This window comes from Maniola hyperantus, chromosome Z, assembly GCF_902806685.2.
Source record: "Maniola hyperantus chromosome Z, iAphHyp1.2, whole genome shotgun sequence".
Classification (NCBI taxonomy): domain Eukaryota; kingdom Metazoa; phylum Arthropoda; class Insecta; order Lepidoptera; family Nymphalidae; genus Maniola; species Maniola hyperantus.
This window is the reverse complement of record NC_048564.1, coordinates 5,877,411-5,904,750: the sequence shown is the minus strand read 5'-3', so window position 1 is coordinate 5,904,750 and position 27,340 is coordinate 5,877,411. Positions and strand designations below refer to the sequence as shown.

The 27,340-nt window shown below is 39.7% G+C and overlaps 1 protein-coding gene across 4 annotated transcripts; it reads right to left on the bottom strand.

The window, feature by feature from the left end:
* Positions 1-23,492, bottom strand: Oseg1 (intraflagellar transport protein Oseg1). Of its 4 annotated transcripts, none has more exons than XM_069509031.1 (24): positions 23,259-23,492; positions 21,985-22,215; positions 20,152-20,362; positions 19,533-19,680; positions 18,559-18,713; positions 17,467-17,664; positions 16,539-16,676; positions 16,236-16,364; positions 15,636-15,800; positions 14,203-14,343; positions 13,349-13,446; positions 12,233-12,386; positions 11,282-11,440; positions 10,786-10,946; positions 10,120-10,248; positions 8,755-8,900; positions 8,080-8,230; positions 7,204-7,392; positions 6,558-6,666; positions 5,229-5,394; positions 4,210-4,388; positions 3,751-3,903; positions 3,093-3,296; positions 1-1,161 (listed from the first exon to the last, which is right to left on the bottom strand). In XM_069509031.1, exons 1-23 carry the CDS (start codon positions 23,318-23,320, stop codon positions 3,114-3,116), a joined length of 3,555 nt encoding a protein of 1,184 aa, XP_069365132.1. In that variant the 5' UTR covers positions 23,321-23,492; the 3' UTR covers positions 1-1,161; positions 3,093-3,113. The 4 variants fall into 4 exon arrangements, with proteins under 4 accessions (XP_069365132.1, XP_069365134.1, XP_069365131.1 ...); XM_069509033.1 differs by having other exon boundaries at positions 3,097-3,296; XM_069509030.1 differs by having other exon boundaries at positions 1-3,296.
* Positions 23,493-27,340: the final 3,848 nt, after the last annotated feature.

Sequence of the window (27,340 nt, the reverse complement as noted above, 5' to 3'; positions counted from 1 at the left end):
TGTTTATTGTTCACTTTATAATATAGTGAAAAAAAAAGATTGTGTTCTTTTCCAAGAAAATATTTTTTGTTCTTTTTGATCTGGATAGTTTTAGAAAATAAACATTATTAAATATTATATACAAAGACATATTAAACTTTAAGGGTATCTGTCAGGGGGTTGCCAGGGGGATACTAATCTGTCTGGCAATGCGTGACGCGATTTCTAACACTATTCCAAAGAAAATATTAAAAAATATACTTTGACGAAAGATTTTATCCGTCTTTGTTGCCTGTTATCTACCAAAGCCACCATGATCATAGTCACTGATTGTTCCTTCCTGTGATTGGGGAAATGCACAGAGAAAATTTCAGCTTTTTATAAAAGAACGAAGGTTTGGTCCTCACAGACTCCAAGTCTATAGGTATGACGCGTGCCAAAAAAAAAAACTAATCGCTTTCCACAGTATATCTATGTAAAGCGTGTGAGTGAGGCGAAATGATTAGTGCCGCTTCGTTTCGATTTGTTTCTTTATTTCTGATTTCGTTATAAGTAGGTACACGGTACTTTCTTTTATCTAAGGTCCAGTTGCATGACAGGCGGTTAAAGTTCCGTCCATAAAAGCAAAACGGCTTGCCCAAGTCATGGTTTGTTAACATGGTTTGTTAATCAGTATTCACTCTTTATAAATAATATTTATTTTTCCTTAACTTGGACTGTGTCTCATTATCCAAATAAGGAACCCTAAAAATGTAGCTTATAATCCAAAATTTCAAAATAGTTCATACAAAATAATAATTCATGCATCCCTTCCCTATTATCCTATATCCCTTTGAAAGCCAATCTGGGGTTTCGTATTTACCTCATCAACGTTACTACGATGGTTCTTGTCTGGATTCTTCCAACTTTACGCTTTTTTAGGTGCATGTGATAACCATAGCTTAATTTTAACAGCCTGTGATGCAACTGGCCCTATTTGTCATACTTTTAACTTTATAAAATATCTGGTTTAATTTTTTTTTAATACTTTATTATTCTTAACTTAGACGCAACACTTAACTGTGGTGTAAATTATTTAAATTACCTTCGTATACCTATGGGCCGGATTGTATATTTTGTGGGTAGAGAGTAGAGACATTGCAGCTGTCGATGCATTGGCCAACCATAAGCATACGGGACCATCTGTCGAGAAATCGACATGCTGTAAACACGAGTGTCATAAAAACCCTATGTCCCTGAGTCCAGAAGCGTTTAACAAAAGCCTTACAATAATGATATTATTATTATAATAAGGTAAGCATTTAGCTCTTTTTAACATGGCGCTATATTGTGGTTACAAAATGTTTGTAACACCATATAACTGATAGAAGTCTCACCGAGGGTTCCGTAGCATGTAAAGAAACTTATACCTACTTAATTATTTGGTTGAATTAATCCACCATTTTTTTATTTATTTTTATTTTTATTCAGATCATTTTCATTCATATCATTTTAAGAGTTCGTATCTCCAGCGAATAAAAGAAACCCTTATACTAGGATCACTTGGTTGTCTGTTGTATGCTCCTGTCTGTCTGCCTGTCTGTTAACACGCGCCAAGGAAATAAAAACCTATAGGGTACTTCCCGTTGACCTAGAATAATGAAATTAGGCAGGTAAAGATAGCACAGGTAAAATCCGAAAACAGTGAATTTGTGGGTACATTACAAACTAAATATTAAAGTGTTATTTCTTGTACAATGGTAAGGAACCCTTCGTGTGCGAGTCCAACACGGACTTAACCGTTTTTTTGTTATAAGGCTTAAAATTAATAGAAATGAATTTAAATATTTTTTGAATTCATTCCTTTGCAATAGGGTTGGGCAACATTATGTATCCGAGGCACATCCGAGATATTTTCACTGATGTCGGAGAGAACTCGGATGACAGAAGTAGGAGCTAATGCGTAAGCTACCATACAAATAGTTCTATGAGTACTTCGGATCGCGGAGATCGGATTGCGTAATTGGCCTTATAGGACTCACGCAGACCATTTTTACCCTCCGATATCCATAATGCAACTGCAGTTGAAAACTACTGCTCGAGCGTTCCTTATGTGTTGTTCAACGATTAACTGCTCGAGTTATCCAAGCATGGCAACTCTTAAAACTAATTTAGCAATTGCACGAAACTAATAAATAAATAATCCTTAGCCGGAAAATTTATGTTATCAATAATACTAATAAGGTAGCACGAACCACAACCAAAACTAAACACGAAATCCTTGACCGCAGGGAATATTAATTATCACACGGACTCTAATACAGCAGGTGTTGCATTCCGGAAATTAATATTTAACAGTGTAGTGATCCCATTATTTCCACCTCGCCTACTGAGCCTGATGTAACAGAGAGATGTTATATTACTATAGAGGGTAGTAGAGGGTCGAAGGTGTTATATTACTAGAGGATAGTAGAGGATTGGAGATGATATATTACTAGAAGGTAGTAGAGGGTTGTTGACGTTTTGACGGTCAACGCATCGAGGCTGTTTATCGTTGGCGATAAAATGGATCACCAAGAAAAGATCAAAATATGTGAACTTGAACAAGCTAAATCAGCATTTATAAAATGTCCAAAGTGCTATGTAACCCTAAAATTACATTTCAAACCAGATATCGCGTTCTCAAGTGCTTATGTCTGGTCTACTCTTATGTATTGCCGCGCAACATGAGCGCAAGGTCGCAAGCGTTTGAGATGTGGGCATTATGCAGATGATACCATGGAGAGACTTTATCTCTAACGGTCGTATACCGGAATGAGATAACTGCAAACGGATGCTCATGACAATCGCCATATGGAAGAAAGACGCATTTTTCCCACGAGGATCTGTCTTCGAGTTCTCACGGTTGATCCTCGAAGGCAAGATAAAAAGGGTACCTGACCGTCGAAGCAGGAATTGATTAGATGATAAAGGAGTGAACCCCACATAAGAATCCGAAAAACAAAATAATTGCGCAAGACCGAAAAGTTTCCTCCGGCTGACTACAGAGCTTTTGTTAAAAAATCGCACATCCGTCACTTTTCTACGATCATGACGATTTTATCTATTTTCGATACCTATTTTCACAATCATACCAACTAGATAGGGGTCGGTGACTACCGCCACGTGCTGCGTCCATCGCTTGGGCTGCGAGGTGTAGAAGATCCAGATCCGTTGACCATCGAGTCATCCCTACTACTTGTATCTTCGTCCTTCTTCAAATCTTCAGGTTGGTGTCTACAGAACGGACACTGACCTTTCGTAACCAATTGTATCTCAAAGTCCTCGAGGTAGAAGAGCTAAAAGAAAACAAATATCAGAAAACAGAGGCCCTAGCATTATTAAAAGTAATACTAAATTCTTGTTAGATTTTTATAGGGGGGCCGAAGGATGTTGAGATACTGATATTTAAAACAAAAACAAACATTAGGTTTCGTCGCAGAACCGGCGGCCGTTGGGGCAGACGTGTTCTGAAATGGACACCGTATCAGCAAGTGCAGTATAGGGCGAGGGCAACCCGCTGGACAGCGTCTTACGTAGCCGATTCAAAACGAACTCGATTGCGAAATTCAATAGATATCGAGTATGTTGTTTAACACACGCGTTCGCTGACGTAGGATGCCGCGTAAAAAGGAAGCGGGAAGTGGGTGGATGAGGAAGACGGGGGGCCATATGTGGTGGCGCGCTCTCGGGAAGGCATATGTCCAGCAGTGGCAGTAAGCAGGCTGTTTGATTGAAATTTGTATCACTCACATTCTGACAGACTGGGCAGGGCGTAACAGGCAACTCAGGCAGCATGTTCCGGTAGAAAACTGGCAGTAACGGTGGCCTTTGCACCGTCACCACACAGGCGGGGCTCAGTCTTAGCAGTGCCAATCGGCTACAGACCACGACTCCTTCGTCCTCCTACAAGAATTTCACTTAGTATTATTAAAACCCTGAGGACGTGTTTTGAAGTAAACAGTTCCTTTAGCATAAACTCATGCCAATAAACGAATCGAAACGAATAGTTATTGCCCACCTGATAAGTTGGTAATAATAATAAATAAATAAATAGATAATTTATTGTTTCACCAAAATAACAACCAAAATTAGGTTAAGCCACCGATGCCTAAAATAAGTTATACACTCGTGTTATAGGCATCAGTGCTCTCCCCTTACAGACTAGACAGGCACTATAGTATAAAATTGTAAAAAAGTAAACCCACCAACCTCATCAACTTTATCAAGGAAGGGGTCTGTGTAATCAATATCTTCCCCTATTCGCAAAATGTCAGCGCCTTCAGCTTTTCCCTTCTCAACTTCTGGTATCGGCATGCGATCGATCAAATCCATGGCTTCTTCTTGCAAAATGCCCTCCGCGGGCTCAAAGCGTACCAGCGGTAGAACCTCTATAAAAGATTTTAGATAGATCACCAACAGCTAATCATCTAAATCAAACACAAAATTAAAAATACAAAAGTTCTTAGATAAAATGACGAGCTAATTAAAGGTAATCACCGCATGCGAATAAAGTGTCAGGTAATTTTACTACTAAAAATAAGTTACTTAATTAAAAAATACTAATAATAATTACATAAATAAACTCTAAACTAATAAACAAATATAGGTAAGCAGTTCATGTTACAGTGTTTCTGTGTGACTGTTTTACGTATTTATTTATTAGTAGGTATAGTGCAAATGAATGTTTACAAAGGACTCTCCATATCGGCTCCATGTGTCAACTATCATATCAAATGTACGAGTTTAGTATGCGTACAAAATGACTTTTCACACGCCATTTTAACTTTATGGTCAATTGTCATGTCAAACGAACGATTTTAGTCCTTAATTGAAAGGTAAACCGAACTTTTGACATGACAGTTGACCCCTGAGTTAAAATGGCGCGTGTACGGACTATCCTCGTAGTCCTTAATTTAAGGGTAAACCATACTTTTGACATGACAGGTACAGAGCAACAAAGGCAAGTCCTGTCCCAAAAAATATTCATATATATGACTAGCTTATGCTCGCGACATTGTCCGCGTGGACTACACAAATTTCGAACCCCTATTTCACCCCTTTAGGGGTTGAATTTTCAAAAATCCTTTCTTAGCGGATGCCTACATCATAATAGCTATCTGCATGCCAAATTTCAGCCCGATCCGACCTGTAGTTTGAGTTGTGCGTTGATAGATCAGTCAGTCAATCAGTCACCTTTTCCTTTTATATATTTAAGATATTGCACTAACCGTGTGTGGCCAGGGAGTGCGTCAGGTCGTGCCTACATCGCGAGCACTGAGTGGCGAGCGGCGGCAGGTGACGCCGACACCGCCAGCAAAGAGGCGCTACCTCGTCCTCGCCGCCGCTGCCCCCGCTGCTGCCGCCGCTCTTCAGCATCAGCAGTTCCACACCTTCCTAGTAAGTCAGTAAATACATTCTAGTCCATGGAATTTAAACAAATTTTTTATTCACTATCGACACACAGTACGTTTGACCACCTAATGGGAAGTGATGATGTGGCCTGAGATGGGAAACGTTTGCCAAGAATGTTTCTATTCACTGTAGTTATTATTAGTGGGAGGTCCTATTCCTGGCAGGGGTTTTTAATTTTATAATTTCTAAATTTCTGGTCTGGTCTGGTGGGAGGCGTCGGCCGTGGCTAGTTACCACCTTACCGGCAAAAGCCGTGCCGCCAAGCAATTTAGCGTTCCGGTACGATGTCAAATAGAATCCAAAGGCATGGGTTTAATAAAAAACTGCCTGCCATTTTCCTTCCAGGTTAGCCCGCTTCTATTGTAATTGGTAGGAAACAGATCGCTAAATCCCGTAGAAATTATTATGTAAGGTGAAACATTTCTACTGGACAATTATAAACATCTTATTGTATAATATGTTTCTGCAAATAAAAAATCTTGAATCCAGAAAAGAGTATTCCAAACCCTAGCCTTGCGTATGAGGAAAATTACGCATGGATTTCGTATGTGGGGCGTGTGCCTGGCGTCTTACAGCACAGTGGTAAAAAGGTAAAGACAAGACAAATTCGAAAAGCATCTTGACCATACTCTCTGAAATCTATCTTATAAAACACCATATTTTTGACTTCGAAAAAAATTTGGTCTCAACTTTGAAAAAATCCTGGATTGCTGGATTTGATATGAACCTTGATATTTGAGGCTAATTCTTTTGCACACAACCTCTCAACTGATTGACAGGCCTAAATCTAGTGCTACCGTTTTCTGTAGGGAGGATTATAAAAGGGATAGCAATACATTCAGGCCTGTCATTGTAGGTTAGTTAGCTGCAATCTCTAAATTTTCAGATCTAATCTAGTGCTAACCTTTTTTGTAGGAGCATTGTGAAAGGGACAGCAATTTACTTAAGCCCGTCACAGAATTAGCACCATAATAATGATGCGCTATACAATAAACTAAACTCTAACAGCCGCACTCAGAGTCGCTAATCGTTACTTAAGTTTGAGTAAAAACGAGACAGGTTTATGTAAGATAGCTCTGTCTCGTTTTAACTAAACTTAACTAGCTATTACGCGACTCTGAGTACGGCCGTAAAGTGTAACATACCTGAAATTTCTGTGGAACTTGAAGGCCTAATATCTTGTCCAACATCTGTCGCGCTAGAGTATTGGCATTGAGCACCTTCGCTTGTTTTGCTAGGCACAGATACAGGCAACTGGTCATAGTTAAGAGAAATCGATACAGTGCTTAAGAACTGGATGATAACCACGACTTCATCCGCGTGGATTAAGTTTATTAAAATCCCATGGGAACTCTTTGCTTTTCCGGGCTAAAAAGTTGCCTATGCAACTTTTTACCTCTACCAAATTTCATAAAAATTAGTTAAATGGATATGCCTTAGAGAATCTTCAATCTGAGAACTCTTCAATTTTCCGGGATAAAATATAACCTCTTGTCCTTTCCAGGGATGTTTGATGACTCTGACTCTGTTTCATCAAAATCGGTTAAACTGTTGGGCCAGGAAAAGCTGGCAGACAAACAGACAGACACACTTTCAGATTTATAATATTAGTATGGAAGTATGGATTAATGAATCGGTCTTTAATTGTTGATCGAACACATATTAAACACGGTTAAAAACACTTTAAAATAAGGACTATAAGCCTACTTTTGACACGACAGTTGACACATAAAGCCAAAATGGCGAGTGAGATCTCAAAATGTACGCATTATATTTAATAATAAAGGATACAACATAGATACACCAGGGGGCGGCTCTCCGTCCAGCAGGGCTAGCACGTATCGAGCCGCATTCAGTAGAGCATCGGGTTGGGCCAAGGAGAACGGTTCGTGAACGCACCTATGGACCACATCGTATGCGTGGTATATGCGTGCGAGACGATCGTTGTGTGCATACTGATGCAGCAATGTGGCGCTCTCACTACAGATAAAATAAAACAAAATTTATTTGCAGAAAACCTACTGTAAATTATATGAATGTTATGAAAATTTTAATATATCCAATATGTTTCGTCAAAATATGACATGTAAGAGTTATTTGCTAGGCAAGGCTACAAAGTTGTTATTTGGTTGTTCACCAAACATTGCAGAAACTTGTCGCGGAAACTTGTTGACGAATTTGTTGCTGAAACTTGTTGTCAGTCTTGTTAACGAAACTTATTGACGAAATTGTTATTGAAACTTCCTGACGAAACTTGTTGACGAATTTTTCTTGCTAAAAATTGTTGCTGAAACTATTCACCGAAACTTGGTGCAGAAACTTGTCGCGGAAAGTTGTTGACGAATTCATTGCTGAAACTTGTTAAATTGACGACAAATGCGTTTTAGGAAAGAGTGCATCGCAAAGACCTGCTTTGTTTTCCTCTCGTACACTGTACATGTTTCTCGCTTACAGCGGTTATCCGATCCGAGTCCGTGAAAATATGTTCCTTTTTAACCGACTTCAATAAAAGGAGGAGGTTCTCAATTCGTCGGAATCTTTTTTTTTTATTTTTTTTCGTACGGGAGCTTATGACATGTCATAGATAATGGCTGGTATTGTTACGGATGACGGATAGAACTCGGATGACGGAAGTGTAGTGCGTAATCGCTCTTACTGTACACATACTTGTTATTAGTCCCAGCTGAGTCTAGACACTGCGTGGCTAGCAGATGGTGCAGGTAGCCCGCATCGCTGAAACGCTCCTCGGCGACCGCGTTCGTCACTAGAACGCTGAACACACGCATCGCTGTCGCAGTTTCACCCGCCATGTGATACGCTGTTGAACAAGTGGCAATTAAAATTTTTCAATAATAACCACCGGTATTAAAACTATATACCGGTCAAATCCGAGTCGGACAAAACGTCATATAGGTATGAGTGACAGAGACAACGCTCTACACAGCCGAAATGTCATTCTAAAGGCCGATGTACATTACTTTCTGCCGCGTACTGTACCAGCGTACAAGGTATACCTAACACTTTTAAGTAGAACACTGCAGGTTACTACGCCTTCTTTATGTGATTTAGTATATTAATATTTTCGTGAATTATTTCTTTTTTTAGTGATGTAACATCAAATTCACGGTTTTCATATGTTTCTTTTACTTGTGCTACCGGAATTTTACCTACCTACTCTAATTTCATGATTTTAGGTCAACGAGAAGTACCCTATAGGTTTCTTGACAGACATACAACGAAGTGATCCTATAAGGGTTTCTTTTTCCTTTTAAGGTACAGAACCCTAAAAAAAGACCGACATGCTGTCACTTTTATAATATTAGTATGGATTTGTAGTGGTACCTTTCTGTGCGTCAACAAATTTGTTCTCCTGCGCCATACGATGTGCATACGGCAAGTACACGTCACGCTTACACTCGGCGTGCTCGCGGGCCAGTGCGAACGCGCGCGTCCACTCGCCCGCTGCCACGGCCAACTGCGCTACCTTCCTGCGTACACCACGGATGAAGTTATTTACTTAGCCCCAAGTTGACAAATAATAAAAACCGGCCAAGTGCGAGTCAGGCTCGCACACTGAGGGTTCCGTACTACAGTCGTATATTTTCGACATTTTGCACGATAATTCAAAAACTATGATGCATAAAAATAAATAAAAATCTGTTTTAGAATGCACAAGTAAAGCCCTTTCATATGATACCCCACTTGATATAGTTATCTTACTTCGAATATTGAAAATACTAATTATTAGTTCATGAGCACAATTTGTTTTTTTGTGTGATCTAGCCCTAAATTCACGGTTTTAAAACCCACCTACCTGCCAAATTTCATGAATCTAGGTCAACGGGAAGTACCCTGTAGATTTCTTGACAGACGACCGACAGACAGACAGACAACAAAGTGATCCTATAAGGGTTCCGTTTTTTCCTTTTGAGGTACGGAACCCTAAAAATGGCGAGTGTGTGGCAGCAATGCACCCTATCTAAATAATATTTTTTTTAAATAAATAAATTAAAAAAAACTGGAGCATAGTCTAAGTCTCTAACATAGTATCCTATCATTAGTGTGGTAGCACCGATTTCAATAAAGCAATAAGAAAGTTAAAGGAAAAAATATATCAAGGCACAGCTCAAACTATTGGACGGATCGGGCTGAAATTTGACATGCAGATAGCTATTATGACGTAGGCATCAGCTAAGAAAGGATTTTTGAAACTTCAACCCCTAAGGGGGTGAAATTTCTGAAGTCCGAAAGTCCGCGGGGCGTTCCCTCCCAGATTGTCATCTCGACCTGTGGCGTACTATAGACCTACAATATGTTCCAATTCTAAAGCTGTGAGCATCACAGGAGGCGCTTTTTGGAAAACGCTACTCCCCTCCATATTTTATTTCTTCAAGCCTGAGCATCGCCTTCCTTACCCTTCGTGACGCTGCGGCGGCTATACTCTATCGGCCGAATGAAGTTAATATAGCGCTCTCTCTACCTAATCCCATACAAAAACAGAGAGAGCGCTATATTAATTAACTTCATTCGGCGGATTACGGATAAGGTATAGTAGGGCCTAAACAACATACTCGATCCAAAAAAAGGTTCTAGTCGTGACACGCACATCAACCGATTGCGTTTATTAGGCTACCTAGAACCAGGCATCTTGTTTAACTTTTGAGCCAATTTTGGAAAAATAGATTGAATTTATTTGAATTCTCTTACTTGGAGTCTCCCAACCTTTGGTAGACGTCTCCCGCGGTAGGGTACTCGCCTACCGCCACTAACGCATCCGCCAAGTGGCGAAGAGATTCGCTTGAGCCTTTGTCCATCTTCCGTGCCAATTCTATTAACCTGAAAGACAAATACTCGTCTTAGGGACAAAATACTGTGAGACAAAATACTGCTCTACCTGTGAGAACCTATTATTAGCTTCTAGTTATTTAATTTTTAAGATTATAATATGTTAATTTAAGCTGTTGGTTTTCCAAATAAAATAAATAAAATAAAATACTACTACTAATAATACAGGGACTAAGGGACCGCATTTGATATTAATTTCAACTTCCTCCACGCATTCCCGAGGAAAAAGTTTTGACAGACAGATGGACAACGAAGGTGATCATGTAATGGTTACTTTTCCCTAAAAAAAAACGTGCGGTGTTTACGCCTAGTGAAAGGAGTTATGTGTCCTTCCGACCGCACTTTGCGAGCAATTGTGCGGCGCGTTTTACGTCCCCGACGGCCAAGTGACGGATGAACAACGAAGTGATCCTATAAGGGTTTGTTTTTTCCTAAAAAAATCATGGGGGAAGAAACAAACTGGTTCTCTCTGCCGCGCCAGCTTCGTCACCCCTTCGTGCGATGTGTATGCCGTGTGAGGAGTCTTACATGTCCTTCCGGCCGCACTCCGCGAGCAGTCTCGCGGCGCGCTTCACGTCCCCGGCGGCCAAGTACATCTCGGCGGCGGCGCGCGGCTCGTTCACGCGCCGCGCCCACTCCGCCCTCTGCCGCGCCAGCTTCGTCACCCCTTCGCCTTCACCCACATATTCCTGGAATAAAACGTGCCTTTTATTAAAGGTGTTTTAGTATAGTCCGCGCGCAAGTCGTTGGCACTGAGGTCTAGGCACGGGGCGCGGACTTGACGCGCACGAGATTAAAACACCAAGATGAGTCCGCCGATGAGATACGAACTCGTTACAGACATACACCCGAAAAATACCTATTACCCCTGCAGTCGGGTAAAAACAGAGGTTGCGCTTTTCTGCACAAACGAATTTTGTCGATATGACTTATGCTAGTACTGTACGCAGGTTATTATGGTTACCAGGCGAAAACGACTGAGGATCGCGTCCTGTCGTAAAATCGTTCTAGTATAAGTACTTACCTGTGCTTTGTTGAACATGCGCAGGTCGAGGAAAAGTGCGAGCGCGCGGTCGTCGCGCGCCGCGCTGTGGAACGAGCGCGCTGCGTCCGCGTACCGCCCGCTGTACGCCAACACGTCGCCCACGATAACCGCGCGTTTCTCGCCATTCTCGAAACGCTCCTGAAATGTTTACACGCATATAGACAGCAGTTTTACACAGGGAAACGATTTTGCCTGCAAATTGGACTTGGAATATAACAGGTGGACACGTCGGCCTATTCATGGGATTGGCTTTTCGATTCCGAGCATGACCCTGTAGCTTTTCGGAGTTATATGCATTTTAAGAAATGATCACTTGCTTCAACAGTAAAGGAAAACATTTTATCCTTATGTGGTCAACATCCAATCAACTCGCACGAAACGTTTTTGCTCAACGTTTCTGATACGAACCGCTAAAGTGTGGAATGCCCTTTCGGCGTCCGTTTCCTTACCAAAACAACAGTGAATAGGCATCTTGGGCAAGCGCGCTCCAACCTAGACCTCGTCATTGCGTTTCTAAGAATGATTTTCGTCAAGCGCAACAAGCCTATCTTGCAATACAAAAAACCAGTCAAGTGCGAGTCAGACTCGCGCAATGAGGGTTCCGTACTACAGTAGCATTTTTTCGACAATTTCGCACTACTGAACACGAGTCTCCTTCCTTCGACCTTAGTCTGGTGGGAGGCTTCGGCCGTGGCTAGTTACCACCCTATCGGCAAAGCCGTACCACCAAGCGATTGAGCGTTTCGGTACGATGCCGTGTAGAAACCAAAGGGTAAAAAACTGCCATACCCCTTCCAGGTTAGCCCGCTTCCATCTTAGAAGTTAGACTGCATCATCACTTACCACCAGGTGAGATTGCAGTCAAGGGCTAACTTGTATCAGATTTTTTTAAATGGGTCGATAATGATTATGAGTATTTTTATCATTTACCTGCACTTGGTCAATGAGAGTAAGGAACACAATGTTTTCGCTGCGCTGGAAAGCCTTACGCGCGACTTCGAAGGACAATTCCTCCAGCGCTGCAGCGCCCAAACGCTCCCAGTCCAAAGCTGTCACACCGAGACATGCTACGGCATATGCCTCGCTGAAAAGGGCAGAACGGAATAAATTCTCTAAACTTTTTTTTTGTATTTTTTAAAAAGAAATTATTTATTAGCCATGTTAAACGACTAATATTCCCCTTTCCTCGCCAACTAAGCGTCAAGCTTGTGCTAGGAGTAGGTACGACAATAGTGCAATGGGCGGGGTTTGAACCGTCGACCTTATTTCGATTTTCAGTCCACTCCTTTACCTGTTGAGCTATTGAGGCTCTTATCTAACTAAGTCATCTTACTTGTATAGTACGCGACAGGTCGAGATCGCAATCGGGGTATGAGGCGAGGGGACGCCCTGCACACCCACACTATCCCGCACTATGTTAGCGCAGAGGCTATTCGGGTATGCGAGGCGTCCCCACCATGGTAGCCATCTCGGCCTGTCACGTACTATACAGTGCCACCAACTCATCTGTTCAGGTGACAGCGTCGCTAGTGGAGAATTGGTTGCTTTTTAAGAAATTCACCGTAAAAAAATGCAATTAAGTCTTTCGACATAGTGAAGCTTCAATATACTTAGATTAACTATTTTGCAATATTAGCTGATGCCCGACAGATAAGTTATAAGTTATAAATGCGAAAGTGTGTCTGTCTGTCTGTCTGCTAGCTTTTCACGGCTCAACCGTTCAACCGATTTTGACGAAATTTGGTACAGAGGTAGCTTGCAATCCGGGGAAGGACATAGGCTACTTTTCATGCCGGAAAACCAAAGAGTTCCCACGGGATTTTAAAACCTTAAAGTCGCGGGCATCATCTAGTATTATTTAATTTTATAAAAAACTAGCTGCCCCGGTGAACTTCGTACCGCCTAACAGTCGATTCTTTATCAGTATTTTTTTTCTCTCCGTAAGAACCATCCTCGTACCATCCTCGATTCATTTTTATATATAGAGATGTACGAGTGGCTAGTACAACAGGTACAAATTCAGTAAAGTATATTAAAATCTCTTACTTGAACATTTTTTGTTGAACATATTGATGTACGGCATGCGAGAGCGGCACATTTATTGTTTGCATTGAACTTGATTGCAGGCAAAACACTCGACCGCCCTAAAAACAAACTTTGATACTTTAATGCGAAAGTGTGTCTGTTCGTTTGTTATACATACACTAAAAATATCATCATCATCATCATGATCAACTCTTCTACCACGCTGTCCATGTGCGGATTGGTAGACTTTTTTTTTTTAAATTTCGGTACACCAACAGCAAGTTCACATATCCACTTAAAAAATAAATAATACAGTCTTGTTCCGTGTGACACGCCACAATAAAGGTATACACATCTATTGGAGGACTAGTATATAAAAAGAGCGACCGCTCACATTTTGTACATTTTTAGGGTTCCGTACCTCAAAAGGAAAAACGGAACCCTTATAGGATCACTTTGTTGTCTGTCTGTCTGTGTGTCTGTCAAGAAACCTACAGGGTACTTCTCGTTGACCTAGAATCATGAAATTTGGCAGGTAGGTAGATCTTATAGCTGACATTTGGGGAAAAACTGAAAACCGTGAATTTAGGGTTAGATCACACAAAAAAAAATTGTGGTCATGAACTAATAATTAGTATTTTCAACTTTCGAAGTGAGTGACTATATCAAGTGGGGTATCATATGAAAGGTCTTCACCTGTACATTCTAAAACAGATTTTTATTTATTTTTATGCATCATAGTTTTTGAATTATCGAGCAAAATGTCGAAAAAATACGACTGTAGTACGGAACCCTCATCGCGAGCCTGACTCGCAATTGGCCGGTTTTTTTAAGTAAGTTGAAGATGATTAAGTAAATTGAAATGAAACACACACCTGAAAGCCGACAACTGACCCGGTGAGAGGCTGCGTCGCGGATGGGAAGTGCCCAGCCTTAATGGATAGCACTCCGGCGCCGGACAGACAAAGCAATTCATCACACCATGAGTTCCAAGATACTGACGACACATTATCTTCCTAAAGAGAAGAAAAATATATAAGTACCGGAAGGTAAGTATACCGTAAAATCATAAAGCCTGATTAACTATGTACTATAGTCGATTTTTTCATTGAACAACACGTTTTGACATTAGCTTATGTCAAATCGTAAAATCAGACTACGGTCTATTTGGGCTGCAAACTGCCAACACCAGTCTCGGCTTTTTATCTAGTGCTTTGGTCTAAAAGTGTGGTGTAAATTGTTCACTTTTCGTTTTGTCTAAATAATAGAATAGAATAGAATATAATGTTTTTTTATTCATGTAAACTTTTTACAAGTGTTTATGAATAGTCAGGTCAGGTTTAATTTACCACTGGTTCGGATAATAAAAAAAAAAATGATAGGTACAGTTCTTGCAATTCACGAAGGCGAGTGACCCCTGCTTGTATTTAAGTCGTGTCGGTATAAGTAAGGTACACTAAATGTGTGCGTTTGCGAGCGCTTGCTCGCGACTGATTGGTCCGACATGCACGCACACTTACACAATGTCCGTGTATCCGACGTAACTACAAGTAAAGTCCACTCGCCTTCGTGAATTGCAAGAACTGTACCATATTTAAGATAATAGTGCGTTAAAAAGGGGTTTTAAAGCACTATTATCTTAAATATGGTATCATTACGGTTTTTACTATCTATGACTGTAACTTACCTAACTTTTTAGGCTGGGGCGTTACACCTTAGGCTGCATCATCTCCTGTTTGGTGTGATTGCAGTCAAGCGCAAGCCTATTTAGTTTAAAAAAAAACCAGCCCAGTGCGAGTCAGGCTCGCGCAATGAGGGTTCCGTACTACAGTCGACATTACATATTATGTAACATTTTGCACGATAACTCAAAAACTATGATGCATAAAAATAAATAAAAATCTGTTTTAGAATGTACAGGTGAAGACCTTTCATATGATACCCCACTTGATATAGTCACTCACTTCGAAAGTTGAAAATACTAATTATTAGTTCATGACCACAATTTAATTTTTTTTGTGTGATCTAACCCTAAATTCACGGTTTTCAGATTTTTCCCCAAATGTCAGCTATAAGATCTACCTACTTTTTAACTTAAATTTCATGATTCTAGGTCAACGGGAAGTACCCTGTAGGTTTCTTGACAGACGTCTCTCTGACAGACAGACAGACAGACAGACAGACAGACAGACAGACAGACAGACAGACAACAAAGTGATCCTATAAGGGTTTCGTTTTCCTTTTGAGGTACGGGACCCTAAAAATGAGAAAAACGATGCAGAGAGATAAAGGCAGCTAATACACTTACTGAATACATAAGGTCTCCATTCGGCAGACTGTAGACGCGACAGACGGATGTCTCGTCGACGACTGCGAGACGACTACGTGACGCGCTCACATCGAGGCACCGAATACTGCCCGGACCCTGCATTATCACTTTTGCTACACCGGTGCTCGGCTCTACCTGCCAGATCTAAAACCAAAATAGAGCATTTTACACCAAGCGAAAAAAATCTAAAAATGTATACACAATATAGCAATAAAGTAACATAATCGAAAAATGTTAACTTCACAGTTAACAGCATGCCTGAGAGTTCTCCATAATGTTCTCAAAGGTGTGTGAAGTCTGCCAGTCCGCTTTGAGCCAGCATGGCAAATTATGGCCTAACCAGTTCTCATTCTGAGGAGACTCGAGGTCAGTAGAGGGCCGGCGAGGGGTTGTTCATGATGATGATGATGATGATGAAAACTGCACTTTAAAGAAAACTGCACTGGATTCGTGAAACCATTCAGTCGCATCAATAAGTAAGTGTAGGTCAGTAATACACATAAATCATCGAAATAATTCTGATGGACCATTATTGAAGCATAATACATGATACAATCAAAAACATTTTCTATCACTTACTTGGCCATTCATCAACCCAAGAAGTAAAACCTCTTGAAAGTATAATGTAGTAACTTTGACGTAACGTATGGGGGCCGGAACCGTCCAGGACTTGGGTATCTTTACACCTATCACTGCCAGCTTCGTGTCCTAAAACATACATGTGATGAGAATATAAAGAAGTGTCCACTAGTAGTCAATATTGCAGAAGTCAGCTGTAGCAAGTCACTTGCGCTATGACGTCGCAGCAAGTAAATATCTTTGGTATGCAGATCTTGCAGAAATTGACTTGCAGCAATTATTTAGTTTCAGTTTGACCTATACCTGGCACAGTAGCAATGCGTCGCTAGTGGCAACTAACAGTGAACACTCGTTCTTCTGCACGATTTTCTCCTTTACTTTGTAAAGCATGCCGTCTAGCTCTCCCTGTTCGTAAACCACTACACGTTCTGGCAGTTGGACCTGATCAATAAATTAAATAAATATATAATTTGCTCTTAAACCAAAACAAAGTAATCTAAATTTAAATCCAAATCAGCCTGTGCTGTCCCACGTCTGGGCAAAGGCCTCCCTCCGATCCTTCCACAATTTTCTATTTCGTGCCTCTTCAGGCCACGTAACTGTAAATTTATCTAATTCATCACGCCAACGTCGCCTCGGAAGACCACGCTGGCGTTGATGATTCTGGGGCGTCCAAAAAGAAGCAGATTTTGCCCATAACTCATCTGTCATACGGCACACATGACCTGCCCAGTCCCATTTGAGTAAAGCGGCTGCAAGGCCAACGTAAGCTACTCGCGTTTTGGAACGTATAGCAGAATTACTTACGCGATCTGCTAGTTTTATACATAGTATGCTGCGTTCCATGGCTCTTTGGCAAACCTTGAGCTTGGACTTTTGACAGTTTGTCAGAAGAGAGAGTTTGTAGAAAACAAAGTAAGAAAATCTAAATTATATTACACTAGCTGCCCCGGCGAACTGAGTTCCGCCTAACAGTCGATTCTGTTTCGGGATTTTTTTATATTTTTCTCTCCGTAAGAACCATCCCCGTACTTCAAGGAATATTATGAAAAAAGAATTAGCGAAATCGGTTCAGCTGTTCTCGAGATTTGCGATCAGCAACACATTCAGTGATTCATTTTTATACATAGATTATAATATATTACATGGCCTGGGGCCTAGGGCGGCCAAGACTACAAATCCGCCACTGAACAAAATACATATTACAGTTAATAAAATAAAAAAATCTTACCGCCAAACGATGTTTATAAATAGCTATCTTCTGGACTCTGTCATGGCATTTTATCCGAACTTTGTTGCCGGTGGTCAAATGCTGTATAATTACGTCAGTCATATTCTCTCTGTACGCGTAACGCTCGCGGTACAGCCCGTGGACTGTGTTAAAAACTATTTGGAAACACCCTAGCGTCCCGTCTTGACATGCTACTGCCTGAAATTTGCCATATTAAATAGTAAACATATAGGCTATATCGCATAATTGAGTAAGGTACTGCGGTAGTGGAGCAGTCCAAACTCTTCGACCTAAAATACTGAAAGTTTACTGAGCACACACAAGTTTCCTTTTTTAATGTGAACAAAGAATAAAAGTATTCAAGAGTGTATCAACTATCGCATTCCTTACTTTATATTAACTTAAAAAATGAAACAGTTGAAAGAAATACATATATTTTCAGTTATTGGCACTTGTGTGAAGTACCATCAACATGCAACAGGCGAGTCGCGAGATATACTTAAGCCCAAGCCAGGCGTTAGCTTGCCATAAATGAAATGAGGAGCTGTCGAACAAAAACAGTGTAGCCTACACATTACATTTTTAAATCAAAATATTTTTTTTCGTTATTGGCCCACTGAATACACTCAACTCATTTCCAAGCAAAATGCCCCAAAACTGTGCTAAAATACAAACTTGAACTCATTTTCAAGCAAAACTGCCTAAAAATGTGCTAAAGCAGTGTCCAAAGGCTGTAATTTTGATCAACAGTACAAATAATTACAATAAAGTTTTAACAGCTTTTCATTCTTTTTTTGCTCATCGTTTAAAAATTTCATGCACTTACACCGTTTCGTTCGTCAGCTCCTCAAATCCATACTAATATTATAAATGCAAAAGTGTGTCTGTCTGTCTGCTAGCCTTTCACGGCCCATCCGTTCGACCGATTTTGACGAAATTTGGTACAGCGATAGCTTGCATCCCGGGGAAGGACATAGGCTACTATACTTTTTATCCCGGAAAATCAAAGAGTTCCCACGGGATTTTTAAAAACCTAAATCCACGCAGACGAAGTCGCGGGCATCATCTAGTATGACTATAAGTAGTAAATACCATGGTATTGAAGGTAGGTGATGGTGCAATCGACCAGACCCACTGCAGTGGTGTTGTGAGTATTGCAACACCTTCGGAAGTCAACACGGCCCAGCCTCCCACTCCGCCCACTAAAACTAGCGCTCCAAGTATGGATATTGAGACTGCCGACAAACCTAGAATTTTAAATTACAATTTTAAAAAAAAAATATATTAATTAGCAGTCAGTAGAGGATTGCCGACAGAAGTGAAAACTTAAAATTATGAAATATCAGTGGTTTCTTTGGATTTCCAAATTTAAAATTTTGATTTTCAAATGAAAAAGTAGAAATTTGGATTTCCGTTTGCCATGGAGACCCTGGGGCCATTTTTTTAGCACTAAAACTCCATGGAGTCTTAGTGCTAAAAAAATTTACGAGGCATTTCACCGCGAGTAATAGCCTCATAGTGACAGAAGGGCTGGCTCATTTTTTGTGCAACGGATCAGCCTGGCTGTCCAACGCGGAAATACAGCCAGTATCCTTGGCACCATTCCACGCAACTGTATGCGCAATTCAAGTGTAAGTGAAAGAAAGAAAGAAAGAAAGAAAGAAAGAAAGAAAGAAAGAAAGAAAACTTTTATTTGATCACAATACCTACTACAATAAACCTTAAAAGCTAATTAAGTTAATCTACATAATTAAACTAATAACAAAAAAATATAATAATAATAAATAATACCTATATATATACAAGTAAGTGCAAACACAGGTGCACTACATTTCTCACTTTCATAGCCCGATGGGACAGCAATCCGATACGTCTGGAGAGAGATCAGGCACGGGACCGATGGCAATATGTGCTGTGAGCCACAGGGGTGCTGTATGTGGCAGCTCTTGTTAACACAGCTGTATTACACGCTCATATAACAATATAATTAATTATTATGTATTGTATGATAATATTTACATCCATATTCACTATAATATTATAATTTATCATTACCAAATTATTACCTATGTTTCTTTCCTTTAAAACTTGTTGACCCTGAGTGTTGTAGAAGGAGAGAGTTTCATTCCAGTCTGTGACTAGAAGGGTCGAATTGGAGAATGCAACGGCCCACACTGGAGCATCCCTAACTATTCTTTGTATTTCATCGCCTAACTGGAAGGAAATGTAATTGCTATGGTAAAGCAGATTTGTATTATCCATATCCATACTAATATTATAAATGCGAAAGTGTGTCTGTCTGTCTAATAGCTTTTCACGGGCCACCCGTTTAAACGATTTTGATGTTTGATACAGAGCTAGCTTGCATCTTGGTTACGGACATAGGCTGCCTTTTATTCCGGAAAATCAAAGAGTACCTACGGGATTTTTAAAAACCTAAATCCACGCGGACGAAGTCGCGGGTATCATCTAGTAGGATATTATATTATGTCTAATAAGTATAGGACAGGTCGAGATGGCAATCGAGGTATGAGGCGGGGGACGCTCCACACACCCACAAGTCACGCGCGCTCGCCCGCACCGGGTTAGCGCGGGGGTAGTGCGGGTGTGCAGGGCGTTCCCTCCCCGATTGCTATCTCGACCTGTCGCACACTATAACTGTAGATGTTTTTATATTGTTTTTACCTTGCTGCGAACAGAAACACCCCCATTGGCCAGGCCAATGGCTAAGTGCTGCCCAGAAGGTTCCCACGAGCAGCAAGTGATGCGACCAGGCACTCTATACTTCTGGACCGCTTTCACATCCGCTGACCAAAACGCAAAGTCCGAAAGAGCACATGAAGCCAAGTGATATGTCACTGGGTTATAAGCCAAACATTGGATTGCTTCACTGTGCCTGTTAAAAGAAAATTGTACCAAAACAATAAAATAAGTCATTTTTTGTCAAGTTTTTAAAAAGTAACTGGCTTGTTAGTTTTGTAGTAGCTTGCTGCTTGTTAGTAGCTTTTGTAAGTAGCAGACAGGAAATATTGTACATCGACCTTTAGAAAGAGATTCCGGCTTTGTAGAGCATTGTCTCAGTCACTCATACTTATGTCACGTTTTGTTGGTCTCAACTATAGACACAACGCTCTACAAACCACTATCTCTTTTTAAAGATTGTTGTACAATATTTCCTGTCGGGTACTGTAAGTAAAGTACTGAAAGCTGTGATAGGCTAGTGGTTAGGATGTCTGCCTAATCTAATCGGAGGTCCGGGGTTCGATCCCAGGCATCCTCTAACTTTTCGAATTTAGGTGCGTTTTAAGTAATTAAATATCACTTGCTTTAACGGTGAAGGAAAATATCGTGAGGAAACGTGCATGCCTGAGTGTTCTCCATAATGTTCTCAAAGGTGTGTGAAATCTACCAATCCGCACATGGCCAGCGTGGTAGACTATGGCAAAAACCCTTCTCTCTGAGAGAAGACCCGTGCTCTGTAGTGTGCCGGCGATGGGTTGATCATGATGATAATGATGATGGCTGTAAGTACTACCTTATTGAATTTTTAATTGAACAAAATTTTTTGACGTTTCCAGTGCTACCAGGTTTTTATGAAAAATAAATAGTGCGGGGGGCAAAAATAATAATTGAGGTGATCAGATATTAAACTGGGCCATTTTAACCTAATCTAATTCATTATTTATGAACTTCCATGACGAGTTATTCTAGCAAAGAACCTATTTTCGTCATTCTATCGTGCTTGGTTGTTAGAACGCATATCTAAATATATAAAAGAGAAATACCACTCACTCACTCACTGACTGACTGACTGACTGACTAATCACGAAATCTCAGAAACTATAAAGCCTACAAACTTGAAATTTGGAAGGTAGGTTCTTGCTAGGACGTAGGTGTAAGCTAAGAAATGGTTTTGAAAAATTCCCCCCTAAGGGTGTGAAAGGGGGGGGGGCGAAGGTTGTATGAAAGTCCTATGTTTTTGGAGTTAGAGACGTGAAAATCATTTAGGTTACTAGCTTTAAATAATAAAAATCTGTATAAGTCAATTTGGGAAAGTCCTCCCTTAAAGGTAGGAAGTAAAGTAAAAAGGGGGGAGAAGTTTTTATAGAAAAGTTTTAACTATTGTCATTTTTACTTGAAATTTGGAAGGTAGGTTCTTTCTAGGGGGTAGGTATCAGATAAGAAAGGATCTTACTAAATTCCCCCCCCCCCCCTAAGGGATTAAAATGGGGGTGGAAAGGTTATATGAAAATCCTATGTTTTCGAAGTTAGAGATATGAAAATTGGCATTTAGGTATTCTGGGTTTCGTGTCTCAAGGTGAGACTGAGTGAGTAGGTAAGTGAGACCTTTTGCAGCGGGAAAATTTCAGATCTCATGAGAAACCAGAAATTTTACGCGGACGAAGTCGCGGGCATCTGCTAGTTACTTTATAAAGGGCAGTCAGATAATCTGCAAATTAACTAGTTTATCTCAATTCAATCTGATATTTATGCACTTTAGCGGTAACATATACTTACGAATATTTTAGTATACCCTCCATCTTAGAGGTCCATATAATGACATTTTTGTCAGCACTGCCACTTGCAAATTTCTTGCCGTCTTTACAATATGCAACTGCATATACTGGCCCCTTATGCGCTTGGAGTAGTTGAACAAGAGCTCCGTCTCGTGGGTCATACACCATCACCTTCTCTCCTGCACCAACAATGAGTTGAGTTCCATCTGGACTGAAGCATATTGTGTGGACACTGCAAAATGCAAATATAATTACAATCTTTATCTCAGAGGTTTGGTCTACCTAAATTCTGCTTATTATTCTAAATCTGGCCAATCTCTAGTATTAGAGATAGACTAGCTTATGCTCGCGACTTTGTCCGTGTGGACTACACAAATTTCAAACCTCTATTTCGCCCTAATAGCTATCTGTGTGCCAAATTTCAGCCCAATCCGTCTAGTAGTTTGAGCTGTGCGTTGATAGATCAGTCAGTCAGTCAGGTAGTCTGTCAGTCGCCTTTTCCTTTTATATATTTAGATTAAATTTAGAAAACTGAAGGTGATTATTTGATACCAACTTCACAGGCTACAAGGCATACACAAATTTCAAACCCCATTTCACTCCCTTAGGGGTTTAAATTTCAAAAATCCTTTCTTAGTGGATGTTTACTAGCAGGTAGCTATTATGATAGCTATTTGGCATGCAGATAGCTATAATAATAGCTATCTGCATGCCAAATTTCAGCCCGACCGGCTAAGTGGTTTGAACTGTGCGTTAATAGATCAGGCAGTCTGTCAGTCACCTTTTCCTTTTATAAACCTCTCAGAATAAGAGAGGTTTAGGGACATAGTCAGCCACGCTGGCCTCATGTGAATTAGCGAAGTACACTCGCCTTTGAGAACATTATGGAGAACTCTCATGTAAGTTTTCTCATACTACTAATTTTCCTGCACCATTAAAACAAGTGATATATTTTCATTTCTTAAAACACACAACTCTGGAAAGTTAGAGATGCATGCCTGGGATTGAACCCCCAACCTCCTGAATAGAAGGCTGATGTCTTAAGCACTAGGCTATCAACACTTTTTGGTACTATAACTATCAAATAATACTGAACCATCACTTACCTACTAGTTAATACTCAGGAAATATATACCTTCCAGGGGCATTTTTGAATTGAGATAATAATATATAGGTACTTTAAATGTTAGGACAGCAATTCTATTAATACCTACATGTATTATTGATTTTTTACTCGACAGTAAGATGAATGGCCTGTAATTATAGAACTCTTACCTTGAAAATTCAATTTTATCAGCTTCGTGAATTTTGTTTACCCATTTAGGAACAGTCCTCATAACGAAAGATTAATCTTCAAAATAACAGTAGCAAGTTCATCAAAATATACATACAGTATATCCCAAGCGTTCAAAAAAACTCGAAACAAACGCGTACAAACAAGAATAAAAGTATAATTATTTTGTTGGTTAGCAACGGCTTGGGACAAAGTGTAAACCATGTGTAAACAAAATAATGTTTACAGATTTTGATTGACATTTTATGACCAAACCAAAGACTAAGAGTTTTTTAAAATAGATTCACAGAGAATAAACTTTTTTTTGCTGTAATTTATGAGTTATCATTCTGTGGTTGCTGGTGTGTCCAGTCCGTAGACAGAGTAATAAAGGTAGATTGAAGTACTGTGTAACCGCGTTTGAGATAGCGATAGCACAACGTAACGATGAATAACACGACAATATTATTACCATTGTTTAGTAGTCAATATTTATATTAACCGATCAACAATATTTGTATTAATCGTTTTTTATGTGAAAACAAGTAAATAACGAATGAGAAATACAATTACGCCACGAATTCTCAAAGTTTGTTTTGCAACTAAAGTTGCATTCCTTGTATGTTTTCTTGAAAAAACCAGTTACACGATAAGGGACCCTCGGTGCGCAGCCCGACTTGCACTTGGCCGGTTTTTTAGTGTTCAGTGCGTGAAATGACTAGCTCTCGCAAGCTTACTTCTCATTCTCAGACACCAAAAAGATTGAACTATACCCATAACCAATGGTGTGCACAGAGTTTGAAATCAGGGTATGCATTCGTTAGGTAGGAACCTGTGGCCCTATCGCGGTTGTTTGACAGCTACAATGTCACGATCGCAATCATCTCTGATTGGTTAATGCTCGCTCACTATTGGCCACAATGCATTGTTGCAACAAGAATCGCACAAATTCAGCCAATCAGAACAATTGAGATTGTAATAATGATTGATGCAGGTTTTAGACAATCGCCCTACTGTTTACTGGCAGGTCATAATGAAAAATATGTATTGAGCTATTACAACTGGGGTAAGCAGTGCATTTACGGCTCAATGATCTGCACGCCGCCGCTGCCCATAACTACAGTAAGAAGCTTAAACAATCTAACTCACTTTAAATGCGACTGTATTTCAATTTCCCTCATAACTTGATGCTCACATTTGGACTTTACTATTTGTGATTTAAACAGGGCTTTAATTAGCCACTATATATTAGGCCACTAGATACCCAGTCTTTTTCTCACGTGCAACGTAAACGTATCCAAACATTCAACGCCCCAAGCTCGTTCCAAGTTCGAAGTCTCTAGGGGACCATATTTTGTAACTGTAACAAAATTAAAATTTAGGTAGGTACCATGCTAAAGTGGTTACTAGTTACCTACTACTTAAGATATTTTAGAATCGAATATAATAGAAATATAGGTATTTATTTGTTGATCCAACACTAGTTAAGCACAAATTAACTACAAAAATCATGCCTTAAAATCTAAACTAATTACTAATAGTGTCAAAAATGTGTTGTGCCAACGAAAAGGCTCAGCAAAATGTCAAAAAATACGACTATAATACGGAACCCTCGCACTTGGCCGGTTTTTTTCCTTTTGAGGTATGGAACCCTAAAAATTGTATTTTATACAAAGAATAAAAATAATCTTCAAAAGAAACAAATCTTAATCGATACCGGACTATTAGTAGGTATTTCATGCGACACAGATAACGCGCCACGAAGTCGAAATCAGCGGACTGCCTCCTTATTTATTTTTTCCACACAAAAAAAACACTTATATTATATTATATATATTAGTTTCTTCGTGCTCGTAAGCGCTTGGCGGCTTATCTGAGCACTGCACATTCCTCTGTCGTTAGTACTTAGTCTAATATTCTAGGTAGGTACCTATGTGCATATTATGAATATAATGTAGGTAGTTTTAAAATAAAATATGTTTGTACGCGTAAACAAGCTTCAATTTCTGTATACGAGTTGGACCTCGCCACGCTAAAATGCACCATGCCACACAGCACCGATCTCGATAAAATGACTTGATGGTATAAAGCGATAAAAGTCATTCTCCCGAGACCAACCCAATCCCTTCCAAAGATCGATGTTCATCACTTTCGGCTGCGTACTGTAATATCTGATGGCTTAGTAAAATAAAACATAGTTTTTTTTTAGATGTGGGTAGGTTATGTTTTCGGACTGCCCCAACTACCTAGTTAGCTTACTGACTTTTGAATTTTGAGTAAGTACCTAAATGAGCACGATATAATTTTATGAAAGCAAATTTGGACCCAACTTTACGAAAAGGTGATGTCGTTCCAGCATTTCGTGGCAAGCACAGAGGCAAGATATTTAAAACTGCCACGAAACACTGAAAACCTGTGGCGTGGCATCGATAGTGGACTACGTGTGGACATAACTAGAGAATTTTGAATATATCTGTTAAATCACATAGATATTGGATATAATATTAAAAATTTTAACTGTATCGAAACAAAGAAAGAACAATAAGTTAGCAATATTTAGGTAGGTAGGTACTTAGGGTTTACCATAAGCTTCATGATTGATAATTTTACTCTCTAGCTCGGCCACTTCATTCGGATCGACCGCCATATTATTTCTATTTTAGAGCTTTTTTTGCGCGTACCTAGGTTTTCCGAATTCCGTTAAAAGCAACAAACCAAGAGTAAGTAACCACTACGTTCTCTCTAAAACGGTTTTTCTGCTATGTTATTAGTCTGTGATGGCTGGACCCACCACAGATCACTAATAATATGCTATTGCTGGACCACAGAACAAAATATGCATTCTACAGTGGCAACGGCACGGGCATAGATTATCTACTATATACTAGGGCACGGGCAACGGGTAACTCTAGCAAAAACAATCAAATCTTTGAAAATATTAACCATTGGGGCCGATTCTCCTGTACACAATCTCTAAACTAAAATGACACATCTAAATCTATTGCTATCCCTGTCATAATGTTGCTTGCGGAAAAGGATAGCACTAGATTTCTTCTTCTTCCTTACCTTATCGCACACTACGTGGGGTCGCCGCAACATGTCTTTAAAATCAACTAGTAGACCTGTTAATAATAGCACCGATTCCGTGGTCTTTCTCTAAATTAAATTTAGAGTATCTGCATCCTTTTCTTTTTAACAATGCTAAAAAGGGACAGAAAATGAACTTTACATTTAAAGACTCTAAATTTTAGTGCACGCTACAAATTTAAACAGTGGGCTCGCGACTGTGCTCTAAAATCACGGGTTTTACCATCTAAAAATTAAATTTAAAACTGTCAAACTGCGTCTGTCCTTTTCATATTACATTAGTAAGAAGAGGATGCGAAAACTCTAAAATTAGGTTGTGCTCAGAATCATGTTAATTTAGTTTAGTTTAGAAATTTTATACTAGAGAATCGGCCCCATTGTTATCATAAAAAATTAAAAAATAGACTTTTTACACCTTTATTCGTCCTTTATTAGGTACCTGTTATCTCCTCTCGTTATCTCCCAAAACCACCTTGATCCAAACAAACGTCAAAACAAACTTTCCTCCTAGAGTTGAGGACAATACACAGAAAAACTTTCAAGCAAGCAAAGATAAGCAATTAGACATCACTTGATTTTTAATGGTGAAGAAAAATATCGTGAGGAAACCTACATGCCCGGAGTTCTTCAAAATGTTCTCAAAGGTGTGTGAAGTCTGCTAATCTGCACTTGGGCAGCGTGGCTAAACCTTTCTCATTCTGAGAGGAGACTCATTCTCAGTACCGAGACGGCAATGGGTTGATACTTGATCATGATGATGAACACCAAATTCAACCGTAAATTGAATTTGTGATTATGTGTAACAGGATATAGGTAGGTCGGTTCCGTCCACTTTGGTAACCAATTTTTCGTAACCAGCTACGATATAAGATTAATACTTCGGAATATTTCTCTTCGGGTTCGTAACGGAATAAAATTAAAATTACGTCGTTTCGTAGTAACAAAAAGACATTAATATTATATTCCGTTATGAACCCGTATTAAATATTCTTGTTTA